Source organism: Natator depressus, chromosome 1, assembly GCF_965152275.1.
Source record: "Natator depressus isolate rNatDep1 chromosome 1, rNatDep2.hap1, whole genome shotgun sequence".
Classification (NCBI taxonomy): domain Eukaryota; kingdom Metazoa; phylum Chordata; order Testudines; family Cheloniidae; genus Natator; species Natator depressus.
The window spans coordinates 322,875,040-322,898,676 of NC_134234.1; the positions used below are offsets into that span (position 1 = coordinate 322,875,040).

General features: G+C 41.3%; 1 protein-coding gene and 1 long non-coding RNA gene across 3 annotated transcripts in view; one reads left to right on the forward strand and one right to left on the reverse strand.

Annotated features, from left to right (window-relative positions):
* Window positions 1-801: 801 nt before the first annotated feature.
* LOC141980846 (uncharacterized) lies at window positions 802-5,594 on the reverse strand. Its single transcript, XR_012637615.1, has 3 exons — window positions 5,560-5,594; window positions 3,244-3,325; window positions 802-1,653 (listed from the first exon to the last, which is right to left on the reverse strand). It is a non-coding gene; the product is annotated as an uncharacterized LOC141980846 (long non-coding RNA).
* Window positions 5,313-23,637, forward strand: part of RELN (reelin) — a 452,196-nt gene continuing 433,871 nt past the window's right edge. The window contains exon 1 of one of the 2 annotated variants that reach the window (XM_074942520.1): window positions 5,313-5,577. In XM_074942520.1, the coding sequence (XP_074798621.1) occupies window positions 5,334-5,577 (244 nt within the window). In that variant the 5' untranslated portion in view covers window positions 5,313-5,333. The remainder of the gene's footprint in view (window positions 5,578-23,637) is intronic. The other variant, XM_074942521.1, reaches the window with a different exon arrangement.

A 23,637-nucleotide genomic window follows, 5' to 3' on the forward strand; every position in this document is an offset into this window, starting at 1 on the left:
GGAAGACGTGCCAGGTTGTTGTTAAAAGAGAGACGTCATCAATATTCTCTTTTATATTCATAATTCATTAATGTTAATGAGCAATAAGGAAATGTTCATTTAAAATAATTTGTTGGAAATGCAATCTAAGGGAGAGAGAAGGAGAACATATGATGGTAAATGTTATATTTTCAGATGAAATGGTGATATTCAGAGCTGCCAGAAAACAAAATACATATTATACCACTCCACTGGAAAATGAAGCAGGCAAACACTTTCCATTGTTCCCATCACAGAAAAATTAAAATCTCGTAATAACTTAGGCATGGAAGTTGCCTACAGTTTAACTTTTAAGGCTTTGTTTAGAAATGACTTATGCCTCACTTAAGATCAAAGTTCATGTAACTGGCAAGAAAAATTGCATTGCTGTATGACTATGACAAGTACCATGCACAAAAAGGGAATTCATCCAGAAGGATTTTTTGGCATGGCAAAGATGCCCCAGCCCTTTCTGGTAAGTAATTGAGGCAGTTGTTGCATAAATAGGGACAGAGAATAGAAGAATTAATAACCAAAATACTTTATTTTGAAAGGGAAGGCAAATTTGACTAGCTACTAACTATTTCTGATGTGCACAGACAGCACTCATAGGATAGATGCCCCAGCTTTTACTGAACTTTACAGAAGAAAGGAACACATTTTTATCTCGTTTAAGACAGCGACAGAATTCCCATTGACCTCAATTAATGGGATCATGATTTGACCCTGTAAGTAGGAGGTAGCTGGAGAAGAACTTGACTACCTGGAATAGATCTGTCTTGATTGTCCCTAGTTTGTATTCTGCAGTGTGGGGATCTCGGTTTTTCATATTTTCTCAGCTGCATTGCTGAGGCAAAAATGGGTGGGATGGAAAATATATTCTGAGTGACTTGATATGACTGTGTCCTGCAGTTACAATGGAATTCTTTGCTGAATACCTTGTATCCCAATATCTAGACCATCCACTGGCGTGCAGTTAAAAACCATCCCTACTGTCTGAGCTTAATAACATGCCTGAGCTACAGCTCATGTTAAGCCCAAGGGTAAAACTGCCTCTAATAATGTGGTAATATTTTTTCAAGGATGAAGTGTTCATGAGCAATTTTGCCATTGTATCAGGTACAAAGATGGTTTCTCATGAAACCATTTATCTGTATCAAACACACCACTCTTCCTTATCCATCAGTGATTTATCTTCAATGAAACCTTTAAAGAAGTAAGAAGTACAGATGCAGCATATGCACTTTTACTGTGGTCATGGGTGGAATACATGCATAGAAAATGTAGTTTGTTTGCATTGCTGAGTTTTAAATAGAAATATCCAGTGGAAAGAAGATTTTCCACTTTTAACTTTTCACCGTGTGTCTCCATCTTAAAATCCTTATCAGCTGTGGTGAAATAGAAAGTATTTCAACTTCCTGTCTTGTTTCTGATTCTCCTTAAAGACTTTGAGTGCTGTGGAACAATGGATGAATGGGTCTTTGACATCACTAGTTTCAAACAACACAAGACAGATGTGTAGTCATGTTGTTTAATGCACTGCTGCAAGGCGCTTGGATACTATGGTGAGAATATTTCTGTGATTTTTCATCTGCATATGTAGAAGTCTAGTCAGTTCCTTTATCTTGGTGCTATCTGTAAAGAATGTGGAGACGGGATCAGTATCAGAATCAGCCAGATGATCAAAATGGCAAAATAGCTCTCTCCTACTGTGTTCCATGTAACCGTTTATCTGTATCCAATATGTTCTAATGTTGGCTCTTTCTTTATAGGTCAAAAATGTTCAACATATACAGTGGACATTGCACCTTGCAAAACCACATACCATAGCCAAATTAATAAAGAAGCTGCTGTTTACATGCCATTCAATTCAGCTTTCACAAGTCAGTATGGACTGCAGCCATGCCGTGTTGTGATCTCCCACATCCTCTACCATATATCACAATGATGCTGGGGTTTTGTCTGGCTTTATTAGATGGCTCATGAGGATCCTTCGATCAAAGGCCATATAAAATGTAAATTATTTATTATAGCTTTTGTTTTCATTTTGAGATGCATAGGTTGATCTTTAGTCACTTTTCCTATATAAATTGGAGTAATAATAATCTCTCTACTATTATTAAATAGCAGAGTGGTGAATGGGAAATACTGGCCAAAGACACTGGGGCAAACTTATGCTCTTACAAAATGTATCATGGGAGTTTAACTGTCTACACCAGTCAAGGAGTCACTGCACTAGTTGCTAAAATCTCATATGAAAGATTCAACACTCTCACTTTTCTGAAAGCAGACTGCATAAAACACAATGTTTCTAACTTGGAAGGGTGAAGGATGGTTGAGTCCAGTGGTGCTGCTCCTCCTAACCTCACAGCTGCAGCTCCCACTGAGCGGAACCAGGTCTGTAAGGCACACTACTTCCAACATACCCCACAGTCTCTGAGGTCTAACAGGATGTCCAGGTAAAATGCTTTATGCCAACACTCCTGCTAGAGTCTCAGCTAGGTTACTCCAGCCATATCCTGGCTCGACCTAGTTGAGACCCAGAGCCGAGGGATGTTTGTAGGTAGAGTCTTCTTGTTTCCCTGGAAGATTGAAACTCCCATTCAGGAATTTATGAGAGAGCAACCAAAATCAGAAAATTTGATAGGCATGATTCTTGAGATATGTGAGAAAGCAGAGGAAATGTGTGTGGAAGAGGAAGGAGCTGATGCTCTTCAAAGAAAGTAGAGGTAAGAAGACAAGAAAGAGGAATAAGAAATAAAGGAGGAGCTGTGAGATGGAGACAGACAGGTAGGATGGGTTGGACATGGGAGGAGCAAAAAAAGGATAAAGAAATGGAGGAAGGAAATAAGCAAGGAGAGACACCCAGCTTCTAGGTTAGTACACATAATTTGCTTGCAATCCTTTACCTTATTTCACTTACCTGGTAGGTGTTACCTATCTCAGTAAGTTTAGGAAGAAAATTACTGGATGGGCTGTTTTGAGAACCTGCATTAATATTGTTAGCTACTGTGGATTCTAAGCAAATGGAAACAAAGACAGAGAAAATGACCGAAAATTTGTGAGAATGGGCCCTATCCAACTCCCAGTGAAATGTGTGGAAGTACTCCCATTGACATCAGTGGGAAGTAGATCAGGCCCCAAATCCCTCTGGCAGATTAGCTATGCATGTTTATTTGGAGAATTTTCCTTTGAAAAAAATTCAGTGTTGGCAACTATACCTACATCCCAGTAGAAGCAGCTGGGCTCCACTTTTCCTGCAGCAGTGGAAGCAAGTGATGGCCCACAGATTCCCTCTTCTCTCCACCTGCTCTTTTTTAATACATAGAAAAGTCAGTTATGTTTGGCAACACCCCAGAATGAATTTGTTGGCTCCCCCCAAAATTGTAAATCCAGTCCTGCACAAAACTGTACAGCCATGCCCACAGTGGTGAAGAGTTAAGTGTGAATATGTTTGGGGAATGGCTCAGTTAAGGGGCCTAAATCATACAATGTTCACTTCATAAAATCACCTGGCATAATTTGGCACAGTTTGGCATTGCTGGAAATCTCTTCTTAGGAAAAAGTGAGTATTCCATAGCAAGACTCCAAATGTACTGTATTGGCAGAGCAATTGTGAGCGAGCTTGCAGAGCATTTGCCTCCACTGTGCTTGGCTGTACCAAAAGATATTATTAGCCCATCACTTTCATGAGCACTGAAATTCATGGAGACTCATAAAAGTAAAATAAATACATAGATTTTAAAAGGAAGACACAGAGCCAGCTTGAGTCTCATCTGAGAACATCAAGAGGTTCAGCGTCCAAGGCAGTGGCCCAGAATATTAGGTCAGTTGGAATGGGGTTGCAGATTGTCTTCTCCCTTTCATCACAGGCCACCCTCTCTTTATGAGGAGTCTCTATGGGAGTGAGTGTTTTCATGGTCTGATCCAGGCTTGTCAAAAACAATAGTAAAAATTCTCTCTGCTACTGAACAGGACTGAATAAAATGAAAAATTGTAACGAAATTTTGCTAGTAGCGGGTTTGCTTCAGTTTGGTGTAGGGCTGGCACTGCAGCCAGGTACAGCAGATGGTGATGACCTCCCTTGGGTCTAGTATGTAGAATCTACATCAGATGCATGGAGGTGGGCCAGGGAAGCAGGCTGTATGAGGAGAGGAAAAGATGTAGGACAGATGCAAGATATGTTCCATTCTACTTCTTCTTCCTTGAAGGGGGAACCTTTCCCTCTGGCAATGAAATTAATCCAGCAGGGACCCCCTGGACTGTCCGATTTTTGCACTTCAAAACTGCTGGCAGGTACGCTCTCCTTTCCAATTACATCATGTCACTAATGCTCACAGTGGCTGTATCTGGGCACTGGTTGGGATCCAACTGTGGGGTGGGAAGATGCATTAAAGCCTGGCAGGTCTACTCCCATCTCCTGATGCTCTGGTCCTTCTGCCAACCCATCCTCTGTTAAAAATGTATGTTTTTATGCAGTATTCCTGTAGCCAGCGCTTCATGTCCAGCCGCTCATTTCCCCCTGCAGTCCCTGTTGCACTTACTCCTTTGGCCATGGCTCCTCTTTCCTTTCCATTACATAGGTCAGGGCTGAAATATACATTACAACCCAAATGTACCATCCCCATAAACGCTTCTGCTCACAAGAAACGGCTCTTTCCCGTAGATCACGAACTCTCCTTTCTGGGTGATAGTCCCAAGGTGCCAACCCCACTTTTTATTAAATAATTTTAGCAAATGTCACAAGCCCAGGGGAGCAGGAGGAGGGAGCAGCCAATACAGACAAAGACAGAGCAAACGGGCTCTGCCTAACTCTCCCAACCAGCCCCTGCCCGTCTCCTCTTCATTCGCAACAACAACAAAAAGGGGGAGGGATTTCCCCCCTCCCTTCTGCCCAGCCACCCGGGGAAATAAATTATTTCCAGCCCCTGCGTTTTCTGCCTCGTCTCCCCCCCTCGCCTGTCACTGACACCCTGAGGGGCGGCCGAGGCAGGCGCTCGCCCGGCTCCCACCAGGTTGCCCTAGAGCGGGCGGGGAGCGGCGCGGCGAAGGTGCGGGGACTGAGGCGGCGGGCAGAGCGGGGCGGCTGCTCCCCGACCCCCGGCCCCGGGGGAGTCCGCGCAGCTGCCCGCAGCCGGCCGGCGGCTCCTCCCCAGCTGCCAAACTTCCCGGGCGGCCGCCGCGCAAACTTTTTGTTTTTTTTTGTTTGTTTGTTTGTTTGTTTTTTTGCCGCGGCTGGGTTTGGGGTCGGCTGCTCCCCGCCTTCGCCGGCGCTGCCCTGCAGGAGCGTGCGGGGCGGCAGCCGCGGCAGCAGCATGGAGCGGAGGCAGCCGGCGCCGCCGGGTTTCCCTCGCGGGTGGACTGTGCTGGTGGCCGTGCTGGGGCTGATGCTCCCCGGGCGCCAGGGGGCGGCGGGCTACTACCCCCGCTTCTCGCCCTTCTTCTTCCTCTGCACCCACCACGGGGAGCTGGCCGGGGACGGGGAGCAGGGAGAGGTGCTCGTGTCGCTCCAGCTCGCGGGGAACCCGACCTTCTACGTACCTGGCCAGGAGTATCACGGTAGGTGCCCGCGCCTCTTCCCGCTCCCCCACTCGCCTTCTCCGCTGGGGAGCTGGGGGGGGGGGGAGGGGGCTCCTGGCCCCTGGGGGCGGCGGGGAGAGGGGGAAAGTCGGGGACTTGCCGCCCGCGAGGGAGCCCGCTGGGCGACTCGCCTAGTCCGCGGAGTTCTCTACGCCCCTGGGCGGGGTGTGTGGGTGAAAGTTGGTTGAAATGTGCATAAGGAATGATTGATCTGGGCTGGGGAAGCCAAAGGAATCTCCTCCCCCCCCCCCCCCCAGATCATCTGCTTCCACCTCTAAATGCTCATTGCTTTCCCCAGACAGATCAAATATATACTCCCCACTCCTCTCTCTAGTTCTGTTATCTATCAGCTGATAATATTGGGATAGGCTATTTACCTGCCAGAGCTTTTGTGTGGCGAGGAATCTCTTCAGAACATCACTGGGACACTTTACATACTTGGTCCTTGGATTTGTAACCTTGCCGTCTTTTATATATATATAGTGTTGCTTGCAGGTCCAGCCGCAGGGAATTACATGGCTTGCTGGAAAAGTTCACATTGGTGAATGATCCACAGTGGTCTCACATTTTCATGCAATATTAGCCCCCCATCATAATTCTCCTGATGTTCAGTGGTGTTAAACAACTCCATATACCTATTGGAAAATTGCACTGTTTTCTTGTAGAGATTTATTTTCAAATGTCACTATTTTTTTAGATGTTAACATCAGAACTGTACATTCTGTGTTAGACCAAGATGAAATATCACAACAACAACAACGAAAATTAGCTGGTACCTATATTTCAAACTATCAAACTATTAATTTAATAAAACCGAAAATGTGGGCAGAGGTTGTGTGTTTTACAGGACGTATGTATAAATAGAGAGCCTGCTGGCTACTTCCCTGCCATAGAGATTTAAGTACTTAACACTAAGCTATTTCATGGATTTAATGAGGACTTCAAGAACATCAAAATATTCTAGACCTATCCTGATAATTTAGTAGGGCCTGCAGGTGTTTTCAGTCTTTGCTATTTGTACTAACTGTGACATGAAAGGAAAATAAACGATTACTTATAGAGTTTGTATGTCATTTCTGATGTAAATTATGAAGACAAATTAATCCTTGAGGGCTCCCTTCTACTTTGTTCCATTGTCAAAAATATAGTAGCCTAAAGAAGTGAATTTTCATTTATCTGTATTTGAATACAACTTCTCTGGATTACATCTGTGTTGTAAAACTGCCTGGGCATTCTGGTCCCCTTCTCTTAGGAAACACACCTGCTTTTTAATGGAAATTCTGGTTCTGATCATTCATTTAGGTCCTGATCCAGAGCTCACTGAAATCAGTGGAAGTCTTTCCATTGACTCAAGTGATCTTTGTATCAGATCTCTCCCGAACAGAGCCAACACTAGGCATAAGCATGCTAAGCAATTGATTAGGGCCCTGAGCAGCAAAAGGGGCCCCTCTCCTCTATTCACTTTTTTAATACGTGTTGTGTGTGGGGGTGAGGGGTGGAGGGGCTCCCCAAAATATTCCTGTTTAGGGCCCTCAATGGGCTAGAATGGTCTCTGCTCCTGAGTAAACTGTAGTCCCTTTCCTTGATATATGTGCACTGAAAGAGCTGATAGGTGCCATTTGGAGGTCACCAATATCTTTAATTGATTAATCAGCCAATACGATTGTGACACAGGCTTGACATGAGGGGTGATTGAGCTTTGTCACTCAATATGACCCCAGGAAGGGGATTTATCTATAAGAGCCAAAAGTGAGAGTGTTAGGTCAAATGTTTACAGCTTGTCTTGAAGACGGAGCAATCAAGTTTTATTGGGAAATCATGCACTGTCATGATGAATAACTTCATTTTTCTAACTGCCCAAACTGAAGAGAGTTAACAGATGTAAGTAAATTATCCATTCATGCAAAATCTTTACTTCCCTGATTTAATAGTGTGTATCACCTTGCTGACTTCCCCACCACATATACATATGTTTTAGCTCCTGTGAAATAGTGTACATGCTTTTGGTTTTTCCCATAAAGTGACTATGTAAACTAGTAATGGTATAATTTAATGGTATTATAGTAATTTCTTTATACAAGAGGCCTGTATGTGTAGAACCTTTAAAATCCATAGTCACTGTATGTTATTTAAGAGGCATTCACTACATCTCCTTCTCTCTCTTTGTATCCTTAGGTAGTATTTCACAACTTCAGAACAAAAGCTAATTTTAGAATACATTTTAAAAAGTGAGGAAATTAAAAGTAAAAACTTAAACCACCTTGTTAAGAGAAAGATATAACAGCACTTGGTTAAAGATGGAATTAAACTCTTAACTTTGAATTATCTGATTATTATTCTATCTCAAAAATGTAGTTTTATGTAAGCATTTTTGTGTCAATGTTCTTGGTTTTTTAAAAAACTGGATTAAAAGATGTTATAATGTTTTTACTTTATTAATTACTAAACCTCCAAGGGAGTTCCAGTCTTTACTTTTTAAGATAGACAACGTGCTTTTGATCCAATTGCTAAAAATCTTATAGAGCTTTCTTTAAAAAATAGTTTGAGGCCCACATGTAGTAAACTGCATGTGTAAAAGACGCATACTTAGCCATATTTATATTTTCTCCATCATCTCCAATCTATATCATATATTAAAAATCCAGTTTTAGGTTTTAAAAGTTAATGATAAAACTAGGAGGAAAAAAGCTTAAAAGAACACATTTGTTTCAGAAACTCTTAAATACTGTTCGTTTTTCTTCCCCCCAAAAATACATAACTAAAACTTCTTATTCCATGGCTAACACCTTATTTTCCAGGTCTCAGCCTGAAGTCAATGTTTAGACCGAAGCGTGTAACCTTTGAAAAATGTGTTTTATCCTAGACGTGTGAAAGCACTCTTGAGTATGACTGCCTGTTGTGTGGATTCCAAGGCATTAGGTGACCAGGGATTGGACGTGTTATGGAGCTGACAGTTTTAGTCTCCTAGATAGAGACTTAGGGGAGGTGCAAATTTTGTGCTGCTTTGCTCATGCTCTCTCCATAGATGTCAGTGTAGAGCAGCATCACAGCCTCAGAGGAGAATGTTGTACCTCTTGCCTTTGGGGCTTGTGCTGTTATATGTGTTTTGGATTGCAAAGGGAAGTGAGAAATTATCACCCAGGAACAAAAAAATCCAAATCAGAGGAGGGTCCTTAAATTAGGCAGGTATGGCTTTGTCATTGGTGTTTTGAGTTAGAAACAATGTGATCTTTATCAACTGCTATAACTGGTTTCTGAACACACCCTTACATGTCATTTTTGCGTACCCACTTTCAGATGTTGCCAAGCTCCTGTGAATTTTGGACAAAGGCCTGTATTTATCCTGATGAGTGATTGCAGGGGCTCAGGAGATGTGTGAGCATTAGATCCAGACCAAAAATAATGCTTTTGGTTCTGATTCTCAACTGCCTTGCACGTTGTGTAGGCATTTGTGTCCAGACTTTCAAAAGTGCTCAGCATCCACAACCAGGGCCCAGTTTTCACCAGACACCAATACATATACGTGGCTAGATTTTCAACATAGCTCAGTAAGTTATGTGCTTAGCCCTTTGAAAATTTGGACATAGGTGTCACAGTGAGAGTTACTGGGTGCTGAGCTCTTTTGAAAATCTGGCCCTTGCAGCCTGATCTAAAGGCCATTGAAGTCAGTGGGAGGACTCAGATCGGGCCCTTATATGTGTGCAGAAGGGATATAAAATGCAGCTAAATAGGGTTGCTAACCCTCCAGGCTTGTCCTGGAATCTCCAGGAATTAAAAATTAATCTTTCATTAAAGATTATGTCATGTAATAAAATCTCCAGGAATACATCCAACCAAAATTGACAACCCTAAATCAGAATGATAATGTTTTACAATCGCTTTGCACTGGTGTAAATGAGTACACAAGGTGCAAGACAATGAGAGTCAGCTCATTGAATATGCCTTTTGTTAGGCCCACTTCAGTTGTATCATCACACATAATTTATTAACTCTGGCTTTATTCTCAATGTTTTGATTGAACTTTAAATTGTAAGTTGACTCATTGGATCAGATTCAGACCGAGTGCAAGCAACTGCTGCTTCTTTTAAGTCAGTCCTTGAAGTTGAAATTTGGTGCAGTAATTTTAAATTCACAAAGAATTTTAAAGTATCTTTTCATACTATCATAGTAGGGAACAATACATGAATCAGTATTCTAAGAGCTAATCCTATTCTAATGAGTACAGAACAAAGTACATACAAATGATCTTGAATAAATCATTAGTTTATATAGCAATAGTTCTGAGAAAATTATACGTTTTTGTAAAATAATCTTATACAATATTTCCAACTTGTACAGCTTGTTTTTTTCATTTTTGGTACACTAATTCAGTGCTCACTGTTAGGAAAAGAAAGGGAAAGGTACTAATTGCTCTGCTGTATGCGGACCCTGTATCACATCTGAAACATGTTTGTGTTATACACAACACGTACACAGACAATTATTTTAATTATTCTTTTAACAAACACAATACATTAAGAAAATAAATTCATACAATCTGAAGAAATCACATGGGACAATTCTGTTTTTAAACAATATGTTTAATGTTACTGTAAAATGCAAATACACTGTGTGTCACTATTTGTAATGTAAAAAATATCCTTTAAAACTTCTCTCATAAGGAAACAAAAATAGTGGATTTTCGGATGCCCTACTGATGTACAATACAAAGTGAGTTTTAAATATGTGGCAATTATTAAGGACAGGTGATTAAAAATAGTTTACTAAAATATCATAAATATGGTAGGCCAAATTCAGAGAGGAGTGTAATCTGGTGAAACCCACATGCCAAGTGACTGGAAGAGAGGAATGTAGCAGGAGAAGCAAGTAAGAAAGGGTGTAAGAAAGTGTATATTTATTAAAGTGACCCCATTCTTTTACTTATAGTTCATACTCTTACAGCTTGCTCTGGCTTTTCAGTGTGTAAGTAATACCAACTTAGAGCCATGTAGATTCATATACCTGCTTTTACCCATTTGCCCATCTCACACCACCTTACGCATTGAGAGAGAAAAAACAGTCTTGTGATCAAGAAAATGAACTGGGAATCAGGCAATTACGACTGCAGCCACAGGCTTCCTGTGTGACCTTGTGGAAATTGCTTGATCACTCTGTGCCTATGTATCTCATCCGTAAAATGGGAGGTAATAACACCTTTCTGTCTCATAGGGATGTTTTGAAGCTAAATTCTTTAATGTTTGTGATCTGCTCAGATACTCTGATGATGAGAATTATACAAAAATGCCTCAAAATACATGATTAAAAATCCCTAAAAACCACCTCTGAATATGGCCCTGTCTCTGGAATCAATAAATATTTTTTTAAAGTAATTCCTTATTGAATAAAGAGAACTTTAGAATATCTCCTGTTCTTATATGTGATTAATTTTATTTGCTTTGGCAGATATTTTTTCTTTCTTTAGCTTATTTTATGCTTAATTAAGGCCTTGAATTGGCAAAGCAATTAAGCATGTACTTAAGTCCATCCCTACTCAGTAAACCTTGTATGTACTTGCTTAACTTTAAGCACATGCTTACTTCCTGGTGAAACACTGGCACTTAAACATGCGCTTAAGTGCTTTGCTGAATCAGGCCCAACTGATTTTCTACTGGCATGTTGGTAAATGATACTGATCTTTCTTTATATAATTTATATTCCTCCTGGGCCTTCCAATGTCATCTGCAAAATGGGATAATATTTCTTCGGCATCTTATTCAGAACATTTAACTTAAATTTAGATCTCTATGGCAATTCCTGTATTACTTTATTACCAGTCTATCGTATAATCAATTTCCATTCATCATCATACCAATTTTTGTGCAATTGTATAACGGAGATAGGCAGATGGGTGGAAATACATATATACAATCTGTACCTTAGATAGTTATTTTCATTGCACAATTATATTAAATGTTTTTAAAGATACAAAATCTAGAAATGAACATTTATAGTGGTAATTTTATAAATAATGCTAACAAGATAGTTTAATACAATCTTATTTTTTCACTTTTCAACAACATTTTTTTGCTGCCCTTAACTCAAAAGTGCCTGTTTTTTCCAACGTTTGCTTAATCTTTAGATCTCTTAAAAGCAGCATCCAACTGTTTTCGCATGACTGATGTCAAACTGACATGTGAAAGCTCTAATTCTACTCCTAAAATAGTTTTCTTTAATGAGACTTATGTTTCTATTCCACTTTCTATAGTTATTTTTTTCCAGAGCTGGTCAAACTTCTAAAAGTCTCTTCTAATGTTATCAGTTTCCATCAATGACTGTTGCTATTCTTAGATGTACTCTATATTGTCAGGAACTATTCCTTTGTTAGGTACTGAAAAACTATGTCCAGTAGTAGGTAAGTTCTTATAAAATGTTCCTGAAAATCTAACCCTTTTCCCCTTCATTGGTCAACCACATGACTTGTAAAAATAAATAATGTAGTTTAGTATCTCTTTATTTCAGCACTCTTTGTTTTATTCTTAAGGGGAATGGATCATTTTGTTACCCATTTTGTATAGTGCTTATTCTTATAGTAAATTCTTATTTATGTGCTTATTTTTGAGATGGTTATAAAAAAACAAAAATAATATGATGGACTCCATAGCGAGAGGGTAACAGAAAGAAAATGATTGGGGGAAAAGGAGCTATATGAGGTACAAGGGTGTGACAGTGTGACACAGCATCAATTACAACCATTGTTTTCTATAAGCATATTCAATTATTCAAATAATCTAAAGGGCTCATTGGAATATCCAGGAATAAAGTGTGGGGTGCAATATCAGTGGGTTTGTTTTGGTGAAAGTGAGGACAAATTTCCAAATTTGCTTCCATTTCAAATTTTGCCAGACTGTTCTCTTTAAAGCTTCCATTTCATTCATTCATTCATTTATACCAGTGTTTGGTCTGAGAAAGAGTGAAGAGTTCCACCTTTTAGAAGTATCAGTTTCTTCTAAGTTAAAGAAGCATGTAGAATCTGTTGGTCTCAGGAGTCCAGTTAGGCACAGGGATGCAAAGGCTGGAGGGTGGTGGCAGAGAAGAGAAAAGTAATAAAAATAAGGAAAATGTTAGTGGTCAGATCTCTTCTCTCTCCCCTATTTTCAAAAATCTCCACAGTAGTGGGACACTTCCACAGGACATATAAAAGGAATCCTTCTGAGCTCAGCGTTGGCAAAATACATCTGATCTACCAATGTTCACAGAATGCATCCTACTGAGATTCCATTGTAGTCAGAATATATTCTCTTGAATAAACTGGATATGGAGATATAAAATGATTTCTTAATATTCTGCTCTATTCTCTATATAGTCTATATTATGAGTTTGTCATATTTTAGCTTCAGGACATATTTTAAGGCCCATCTCTTCTCTTAAGTTTGTGCCTGATTGGGTTGTTATGGTCTTAGTATAGAGCTGAATGATGTGTGTCTTTTAATTTTGAAATTATTGTATAACTCCAAGACCAAATGATGGGAGCCTTTGTAAATTAAAAATAAAGATCTGCTTTTGAGATCCAGATCCCAAAATTGAACAATGCCGGACTTATTTCTATGAAGTTCATAAGAAAAACATAGACAGCATTACTGCTGACAGCCTTTTACAGACAGTGTTTCACTAGAGGAGATTTAAAACTGTAAGGAGTGCAACTACCACCATTTTTAATTCTGGGTCCAAATATGTGGTCAGCAGATGGCTCATTTATAGATATTGTCAGACTTGGGTTTTGTGGAGGTTCAAGGTCCAAACAGACTCAAGTGATTCATTCTTACAAATTTGCAAGAGAGGCATAATACCCTTTAAATTCTTTCCTCCCATCATCAGAGGGTTGCCTCCTCCTGTAAGGAAGGCTGCATTGTCCCACATTATAGAAATCAGAATCAGCATATAGAAATGGATTGTATATTAAAGCTGGGGTGCCAAAATGATTGCGGGAGAGGAGAATTATTATTGTTTGCATTAAGACAGTGCTCAGTATATACCAGGTGCTGTATACACAGAGAGGAAAATATTATTCCTGCCTTAAAGCAGTCTAAGACCCAGATCATGCACTGAGGTTTGTGTGGCTGCAAAGGCCCTCCCACATAGAACTCATTGCATTATTGAAACCTGTCACACACCGAGATGTAGGCGGTGCGACCTAGTGGTCAGAGCAGGAGTCTTACGGGTGGTAGGAGCAGAATCAGAGGACAGAACTGGAGGTATGGTCAGCAGGCAAAGCCAATGGTCAGAGCATGGGGAGTCAGGAACCAGAATAGAACCAAAGGGCAGAGCTGGAGTTGTGGTCAGGAGACAAGCCAGTGGTCAGAGCTAGGAGTTAGGAATCAGGAGTTCAGAGGTAGGCAGAGACTAGGGATGGAGTGGAGTAGGCAAAGAGGGTGGAGAAAGGGCTGGGCAGTGGAACTCTTGGCATGGAATGCATTGAACAGCCACCGTGCTGCTCTTGCTAGGGCTTAAATGGGGACCTGTTGGCCCTTCTGACCAATCAGGGAGCACAGTCAGTTAGTGAGGGTTTATTGGGCTCTACCAAATTCATTGCGTTGCTAGGCAATGAAGCCCACAGACAGCTGAGTTCTTGATGGTACCTCCCTCCTCCAGGGTTCCTCCCAGGGACCCTCAGTTGGAGAAGGAGTTGTCAACAAATGGTTTAAGGAGAGAAACATGAAAGATGGGGCGAATCTTGAGGGATTCTGGGAGTTGAAGCTTGCAGGCCCCTGGGTATATTTGTTCAGTGATCTGAAAAGACCCAGGTATTGGTGGTCATGTTTGGCTGAAGGATGGTCTGTTCTCAGTTTTTAAGTCAAACGCCAAACCTTATCCCCTACTGAAAGGTTAGGGGCGACTTCTCACTTTTGATCGGTGTAGTGCTTATGTGGGTTTTTTTAGCAGCAAGTAAATGTTCTTTGAGTTCCTGGTGTGTTTCCTGAAGATGGTGGACCAGGTTTCTTCATACCATCTGACCTAACATAGTTTTTAACATCAGTTCATAGGATTGGCCACCAGAAGTACCTAGCAATCAGGGTCCAGGTTTTAAATTGGCCGAAATGTCCCACTGTGGGCATGTCATGGCACAACCGTAGTGCCTGAAGCTGCCCTTGGGAATATAGAGATGATCCCCATGATAAAGGATGTCTTGTTGTAGATGAAACTTTAAATTTGGGGAAGCACTGTTGGTTCTTAGAGTTTGGGGCTAGTGCATATTTGGTGATGTACCTGACATCCTGCTGGAGGGTGCGGAAAGCAGCTTCTACAGTATGTTCTCAAGTAGGGCTATCAAAAATACTTGCGGTTGTCCATACAAAACTCTCAAAATGTTCAAGGAGAGGACTGGACCATTTAGGAGCAAGGATGCCCACTTGAGGACCTGTCTGGTGAGCAGGCTAAGTACTAAGCCGACTCAGGACCAATCCATGGGGTAAGACTGTGGCCGCAGAATGAAGTGGAGATGACATTGGTTAAGAAATCCATAAAATATGGCATGATCCCCATCAAATTTATCGGGTAGGGCCAGCTTGGGTTCACGGACAGTGGATGTGAGAGTTGTTGGGGACAGAAAATGCGGTCTCGGCTTGTACCTGGGCCTGGAGTGCTGCATCTGCTCATGATGAAGTTCCTGCAGGACCCCAGCACGTCTGAGAAGGTGGCTCCTGTTGGGGCTGTTCTGGAAGGGAGCTCCATGGTTTGGGCAAAGTCCCTACTATTTTCTAGTGGGCTGCTCAAACTGTCACACACTGAGCTGTAGGCAGTGCAAGCTAGTGGTTGGCCTAGTGGTTGGAGCAGAATCAGAGGACAGAACCAGAGGCGTAGTCAGGAGGCAAGCCAATGGCTGGAGCCAGGGGGACTGAGCCTGGAGGTAGCTGAGTTTCTGACAAAATCTAGGAAGACAAGCAATATGTAAAGGATGGTGGAGAAGGATATAATTAAAATATCCACACAATTCTTATGTATTTGTATTTGTTTTTAATATAAATATTTACATACATTTTATACATCAGATCTATATATTTCAAATTGATAAAAGAACAGACTTTTACACAACATAATATAGCTGTGGAACTCATTGCCAGAAGATATCAATGGGACCAAAAGTTTAGCAGGATTGAGAAAGGATCAGACAATTATAAGGATAATGAAAATTGTTACAGTTATGTTAGATACCATAGGATAAAAATATACATATTTAACATGATATATAAATCCTTGTGCTTCAGGGCATAAGCCAACTGCTGGCTGTCTTGTGGGCAGGTTTTTCCATTATGATTTTTCTTTTTTCTTCTTGTACTTTCCTCTGCAGCATTGTGCATTGGCCATTCTTGGAGACAGTATAACAGACTAGATGGACTACTGGACTGATTTGGTATAGCAAGTCCTATGTTCCTATTATTGTTAGCTTTTTGGAAATAAATTGTAGCTATTTATCTCTTTCCCCTTATTTTGTGAAGACTGCTTTATTAATAGCAGAATATGCTAGCATGTAGAATAGAGTCTAATGTGACCACCTTTGAAACACACTAAGTAGTCTAAGGGTTTGTCTGCACTGACTAGCAATACTCACTAGGGCTGGGATTTCTAATGCACACTAACAGGTCGTGCTTGGAATGGTCCATGTAGACTCTGTTGATGTGCAATAAAAGTTCCCTAGTGAGCACCAGCAGGGGCTACATGGACTAAATAATACGCCACACATTAATGAGCTATAGTGTACATTATCTCACTATGTAGACAAGCCGTAAGAGGAAGCCAAATACGTGATGCTTACTCCTGAACCACTTTCAGGATTAATTTAGTGGCAGCAGAATCCTAATTTATTTTACCTCCTATTGAAACAGATTTACCAAATTAAGCAGGGATCAGACATTGACCGAATGCCATGTAACTTTCTGTATTTGATCATATATTTCCTCAGTCGGCATTTTTAAATGCCATGGTTTTGAAATGCTGTGTCATTATTTGCATATCACTTATTATCATATCACTTTAATTCTGATAAAAGACAAGGTCAAAAATGAGGGATGCTTCCACATTTACCTTTTATTTATTATGTCAGGGTCATGCCCTAGGTCGGACCACCAGATTTGTCATGGCTCTGTTAGTTATATAACCAGGAAAGAAAACAACACTATCTTACCTTCTAGAACATACGATCTTCCTTAATGATCCTAGAGTTGCTATGAGAATTCCAATAGCCTCTGATGAAAGTTTCAATCTTTTTTACATGCTTCCTTTCTTTTGTTAACATTTCCTGCTTTCTCATAATGCATAAAGTTGTACAGTGTATAAATGTGTATCTGGAATATTTATTTTATTCCAACTTTTTCCAGTTGTCCCTAGCCAATGGTCTAGGCAAATGGCAAACACTTACAATGCAACATTTAAAATCTGTATAATCACAAAGAATAGGCTGCCTGTGAAAGAGACCTTCCCAGTCTCTAGGAAGACTCCCTCTCATCAATCCCTCCTCCGGTCCTTAGTGTCCATCCCTTCCCTAGAAAAATCCTGGAAGAACGGGGAAATCTTACAGAGTGTCCTGCAGGTCACCAAATCCAGTCTCCTTATAGTAATATTAGTCACCCGGGAATATGGAAAGAATAATATCTATGAGTCCATAGTTTTCATTTCCTTAATCATTATCTTCTCCCAGTCTTTTAAAACAGGAACATATGATGGAGAAGGTCCTCAGCTGATGTAAACTGGCATAGCAATAATGGGAACTGAAGATCTGGCCCATGATATTTCTGAACAAAAGGAGGCTAATAAATCTGTCTGATCCATTCCTCCTTTGAAATAGTAGCTTTACCTTATAATGTTTTTTCTTAACAGTTGTTTAGTTCCTATATGAAAAATATATTTGCACTACTTCTTTCTATCTCTACTGTATTAATTCAGTAGCGCTTACCATCATTTTTTATTTCCTAAAATAATGTCTGTCAAGGTATTTATCGCCGATTTTCTTTTAGTGACTCTATGTAGTGTATCCTTAACTCAATTTGAATGTTCTAGGAATTATCCTGTTCTCTACATATCTATTACAATGGGTAGGTATGTCAGCTCTTTGCAGCTTGGGGTCAGAACCAGACCTGGCAGTAGGAGAAGGCTTCCCTCCTCCCTCCAGAGTTCCTTCCTGTGTATCTGCATTCCCAGCAGACCTCTGTGCAGCAGAGCTTTTCTGAGGAAAATTCCAAACTTTGATTTCAAATTTCTGACTAACAGTTCAGCTCAATGTGTCTGTCCAATTCCCGGCCATTTCCAATTCCCGGCTATTTATTCCCAGTTGTTATTTCCTATCCGTTAAAAAGTTACTGAACAATAAGAGGACCTTCTCTCTTGTCCCATGACTGACTATTTTGCTTAAGAACCTTTGGTGAGGACCTTAAAGGCTTTCTGAAAGTCCAAGTACACTATATCCATTGGATCACCCATGTCCACATGTTTGTTGATCCCATTAAAGAATTCTAGTAGATTGGTGAGGCATGATTTCCCTTTACAAAACCATGTTGACTCTTCCCAACATTGTGTTCATCAATATCTGAAAATTCTGTTCTTTACTCTAGTTTAAACCAATTTGCCTGCTACTGAAGTTAGGCTTACCAGCCTGTAGTTGCCAGGATTGCCTCTGGAGCCTTTTTTAAAAATAGGTGTCACAGTAGTTATCTGCTAATCATCTGGTACAGAGGCTGATTTAAGTGGCAGATTACATACCATAGTTTGTGGTTCTGCAATTTCATATTTGAGTTCCTTTGGAACTCTTGAGTGAATACCATCTGTTCCGGGGGACTTATTAATGTTTAATTTATCAATTTATTCCAAAAATCTCCTCTATTGACACCTCAATCTGGGACAGTTCCTCAAATTTGTCATCTAAAAAGAATAGATTAGATGTGGGAAGCACCCTCACATCCTCACCATTGAAGATGCAAGCAAAGATTTAATTTAGCTTCTTTTCAACAGCGTTGTCTTCCTTGAGTGCCCCTTTAGCACCTTGATCATCCAGTGGCCCCACTGATCATTTGGCAATCTTCCTGCTTCTGATGCAAATTCAGTGGGGTTCCACTGGGGTCAGTCCTGGGTCTGGTATGATTCAATATTTTAATTAATGACTTGGATAATGGAGTGGAGATTATACTTATAAAATTTGCAGATAACACCAAGTTGCAAGGAGTTGCAAGCACTTTGGAGGACAGGATTAGAATTCAAAATAACCTTGACAAATTGGAGAATTGGTCTGAATTCAACAAGATGAAATTCAATAAAAATAAATGCAAGGTACTTCACTGAGGTAGGAAAAATCAAATGCACAACTACAAAATGGGAAATAACTAGGTAGGTGGTAGTGCTGCTGAAAAGGATTGTGGGATTATAATGGATCCCAAACTGAATATGAGTCAACAATGTGATGCAGTTGCAAAAAAGACTAATATCATTCTGGGGTGCATTAACAGGATTGCCATATTTAAAACATGGGAGGTAATTGTCCCACTGTACTCGGCACTGGTGAGGCCTCAGCTGGAGCACTGTGACCAATTCTGGGCACCACACTGTAGGAAAGATGTGGACAAATAGGAGAGAGTCCAGAGGAGAGCAACAAAAATGATACAAGGTTTAGAAAACCTGACCTATGAGAAAAGGTTAATAAAACTGGGCATGTTTAGTTCTGAGAAATAAAGACTGAGGGAGAACCTAAAAACAGTTTCCAAATCCATTAAGGTCTCTTATAAAGAGGATGGTGATGAATTGTTTTCCATGTCCACTGAAGATAGGACAAAAAGTAATGGGCTATATCTGCAGCAAGGGAGATTTAGGTTAGATATTAGGAAAAGCTTTCTAACTACAAGTGTAGTTAAACTCTGGAATAGGCCTTCAAGGAAGATTGTGGAATCCCCATCATTGGAGGGTTTAAGAACAGGTTGGACAAACACATGTCAGGGATGGTCTAAATGTTCTTGGTGTTGCCACAGTGCTGGGGGCTGGACTTGATGTCTTCTCAAGGTCCCTTCCAGCCCTACATGTCTGTATTTTTATGAAATAATGAAAGTATAATTTGACTCCCTCTACATGCTTTCACAAGCAATGCCAATGTGGCTGGACGCTTTGTAACCCTGAGCCCTCTCAATGCCATATCCAAAAGTTTCTCTCTGAAAAAGATAGTGACACACAAATCTGTTTCATGAAGGTATATGTGGCATTCATGACTGAGATTAGACACATTGGCAAATTAGTTCTCAGCTTTCTTAGTACTATAGTGGGAAACTTTATGGAAAGCTGAAGCTATTCATGGAGTCATTGGAAAAGTAGATTTGCAGTACTGGCTCCTGCCAGACGCTATAGAAAGGAAGACAAATCAGATGGGAAGTTGAAGCAGTCCCTGAAGTACAAGAGAGAATTGGAAGTGGAACAAATCCAGGGTGCTCAGGTAAGATCAGTAAGTTGGCCTCAGTTGCCTCAGAGCAATTTATATGACCCCGAACCAGCCATACCTAGGGTTAGCCCCCAGTTGGTGCCAGGGTTTTAGTTTGGAAGAAAATGGCTACCTAGAGCATTAATCAAAATGACGTGACTGGACATTGGCCAGAGGCGGTACTCTACACTGCTGTGCAAGAATCCCAGGGACAGTTTTGTCCTATTTCCAGTCTCAAGTAGCCCATGGAACTGCCAGTACATGCATGAAACCTACATCATCTACTTCATGTCAGAGTGATATAACCCATTCCCTATCAAAGGCTCAGAGAATGAGAAACAAATACAGCAGGGCTCCATTTGAAACATCTGAACAAGTTCCTAAAGGAAGCTTATCTTCACATTCCGGTTAAACCATTCCACAGGCCATTTCCCCACTTTGCATAAGTATGGTGGAGTCATTGTCCCCCTCCACTACAACCCCAATTCCGATCATTACTTTCTGATCTGACAAATGCTCCCACGGTCTTTTTCAGCAGAACCTTGGTATTATTAATATTGGCTTTAAGAAGAAGTACAGACGGCATTTTGGGCTGTATAAGTAGGGGCATTGCCAGCAAATCGAGGGACGTGATCGTTCCCCTTTATTCAACATTGGCGAGGCCTCATCTGGAGTACTGTGTCCAGTTTTGGGCCCCACACTACAAGAAGGATGTGAAAAAATTGGAAAGTGTTCAGTGGAGGGCAACAAAAATGATTAGGGGACTGGAACACATGACTTATGAGGAGAGGCTGAGGGAACTGGGATTGTTTAGTCTGCAGAAGAGAAGAATGAGGGGGGATTTGATAGCTGCTTTCAACTACCTGAAAGGGGGTTCCAAAGAGGATGGATCTAGACTGTTCTCAGAGGTAGCAGATGACAGACCAAGGAGTAATGGTCTCAAGTTGCAGTGGGGAGGTTTAGGTTGGATATTAGGAAAGACTTTTTCACTAGGAGGGTGGTGAAACACTGGAATGCGTTACCTAGGGTGGTGGTGGAATCTCCTTCCTTAGAGGTTTTTTAAGGTCAGGCTTGACAAAGCGTTGGCTGGGATGATTTAGTTGGGGATTGGTCCTGCTTTGAGCAGGGGGTTGGACTAGATGACCTCCTGAGGTTCCTTCCAACCCTGATATTCTATGATTCTATGAACTGAAAGAGGGTTTAGCTGCAATGAAGAAAGGGAAGGTGGCTGATGGAGATGGTATTCCAACCCCCTCCCCGATTTTTTCATCAATTTGGTCCCAGAGGACTCCAATAGCTGGTGAAACTGTACACCAAAACCCAGAACCCGGATGCATCCCAAAAGCCTGGCAGGAGGCGATAGTCATTGCCATACTCAAACTGGGCAAACCGACTGATGACCCAGGAAGTTATTATCTGATATCACTCCTGTGCACTTCCTAAAAACTCCTGGATTGTATCATTCTCTGGAGAATCAGTCCCCTCATTGAGTCAGTGATCCCTGAAGAACAAGTGGGATCCCAGCCTAAATGCAGTTGTTGCGACCAAGTTTTGGCCTTTGTAACACATATTGAGGCTGGATTCCAGAAGAAATTTAAAACCAGTGCAGCCTTTGTAGACCTTTCATCAGCCTATAATCCAATCTGGATTAAAGATCTGATGCTGAAGCTCGCAAGGATCATTCCCTGCCACAAAAGACTTTGCCTGCTAGGGATGATGCTGAGCAATAGGCAGCTATTTGTCCACTTGGGCAATGAACTCAGTTCGCCCCAGTTCCTTAACCATGGACTGCCACAAGGCTCAGTACTCATGCCGATGCTTTTCAACAAAGTCGTGCAAATTTGCATATGCGGATGACCTTGCCCTGGCAACGCAAGCAGCCACCTTCAGCAACATCAAGTACAGCTTGAACAGGGACCTAAACACTGTGGAGAAATATTTCCAGAAATGGAGGCTCAAGTCAAATCCTCACAAAATAGTCACTGCATTCCATCTTGATAACAGGAACGCTATGCACACCCTGAAAGTGACCTTCTGTGGCAACACTGTGCGACATGACCCCACTCCGACCTATCTTGGAGTGAAGCTGGATCTCATGCTAACCTTCCACAACCCTCTGAAGAAGGTAGCTGCCAAGATGAAGACAAGGGTCAACCTGGTCCAGAAACTGGCAAGCACAAACTGGGGAGCATCAGCATCAATGTTACAAACATCAGCAGTGGCCCTTGTGTACCCCGTAGCTGACTACTGTGAATGGAACAGAAGTAGCCATGCTCGACTTGGTGCTGTGCAACCAAACACTGGAAGGTGGAGCCCTCAAGTCGACCGCAACACCTTGACTGCCAGTGCTGTTGCATATTGCTCCCCTATCCATTGCCTCCACACTTCAGGAATTCTAAAGGGTCATGGAAAATGAACATCTTCCCATCTACCAAGACTATAACAATGTCCCTCACCACCACTTGAAGTCACGTAAGCCCTTTTGGACCCAAGCATTTAACCTTTAACAATGCAATTTCAATCCTGGAAAGCTGAATGGAATTCACAAGAAGTAACAAATAAACACCTTGTGAAAGATCCGATGCAGAAGATCCCTGACTTTGATCTCCCATGATGCTCATGGGCAACCCTAAATTGTGTCCGCATAAACCATGGCAGATACGGATCCTTGCTGCACAAATGGAAAATTAAAGACTCTCCACTGTGCAAGTGTGGTCACCCAGAACAGACCATGGAACATTTCACAATCAATGCCTGATTCACAAATACGAAGGAGGCATCACAGCAAATACACTCAGCTACTCCAGATGCAAATATCTGGCTTAACCATCTAAATGTAAAATTATAGTTGTTGCTGTACATTTACATCAGCCATATGAAGAAGAAGGAGGAAGAAGAAAATTGTTTCCTATCTCTTCCTTAAAAATTCTGCTGATCAGGGCTCTGTACACAGAGAGGGAGCTGAAGCAAGCTCACAGAGTGTTACAGTTTCTGGAGTATCTTTGAACCATGATAAACAGATATATAGTATCAGGGAAGTCCATCTTAGATCTGAGCTGAGGATGAATCCTACTGGGTACAAGGTGTCATCTCAGAAGAATGTTAACAGAAGATGAAGAGGTCCACAAAGGAAAACAAGTGGTATGACAGAAACAAAACTCGAGTTCTTAGTGAAGTCTGCTGGAAATGCTGATCTCATAAACAGATGTCATTCAGTGAACTAGAGTTCACGAGACCAATCCAGTAAATCCTGTTATCCCCACCACATCTCACTCTATCACGTTGTTTAGCAGAGGTCAAGGTCCCATTGTCTGTCATCATCTTCTGCAGCTGATGGATGCAAAGAATCAGATTTTTCAGAGGGATTCATCCGTTAGAACCAGCTAGAATGATTCTTATGGCAGATACTAGCTGGGAATAATGGAGCGGACTCATTCAGGTCCCACTTCTGTCCAGGGTATGGATACTAGTAGGAGAAAAAGCACAGCATCCACTGGGTAGAATATTGTGATTCATTGAGGTTTTGGAGCACTCCTCTTTCTATGGATAACAGACTTGCTCTAGTCATGACAGTCAAAGTGCCTGATAAGATTTCCCTAAAGGTAGGAAGAACA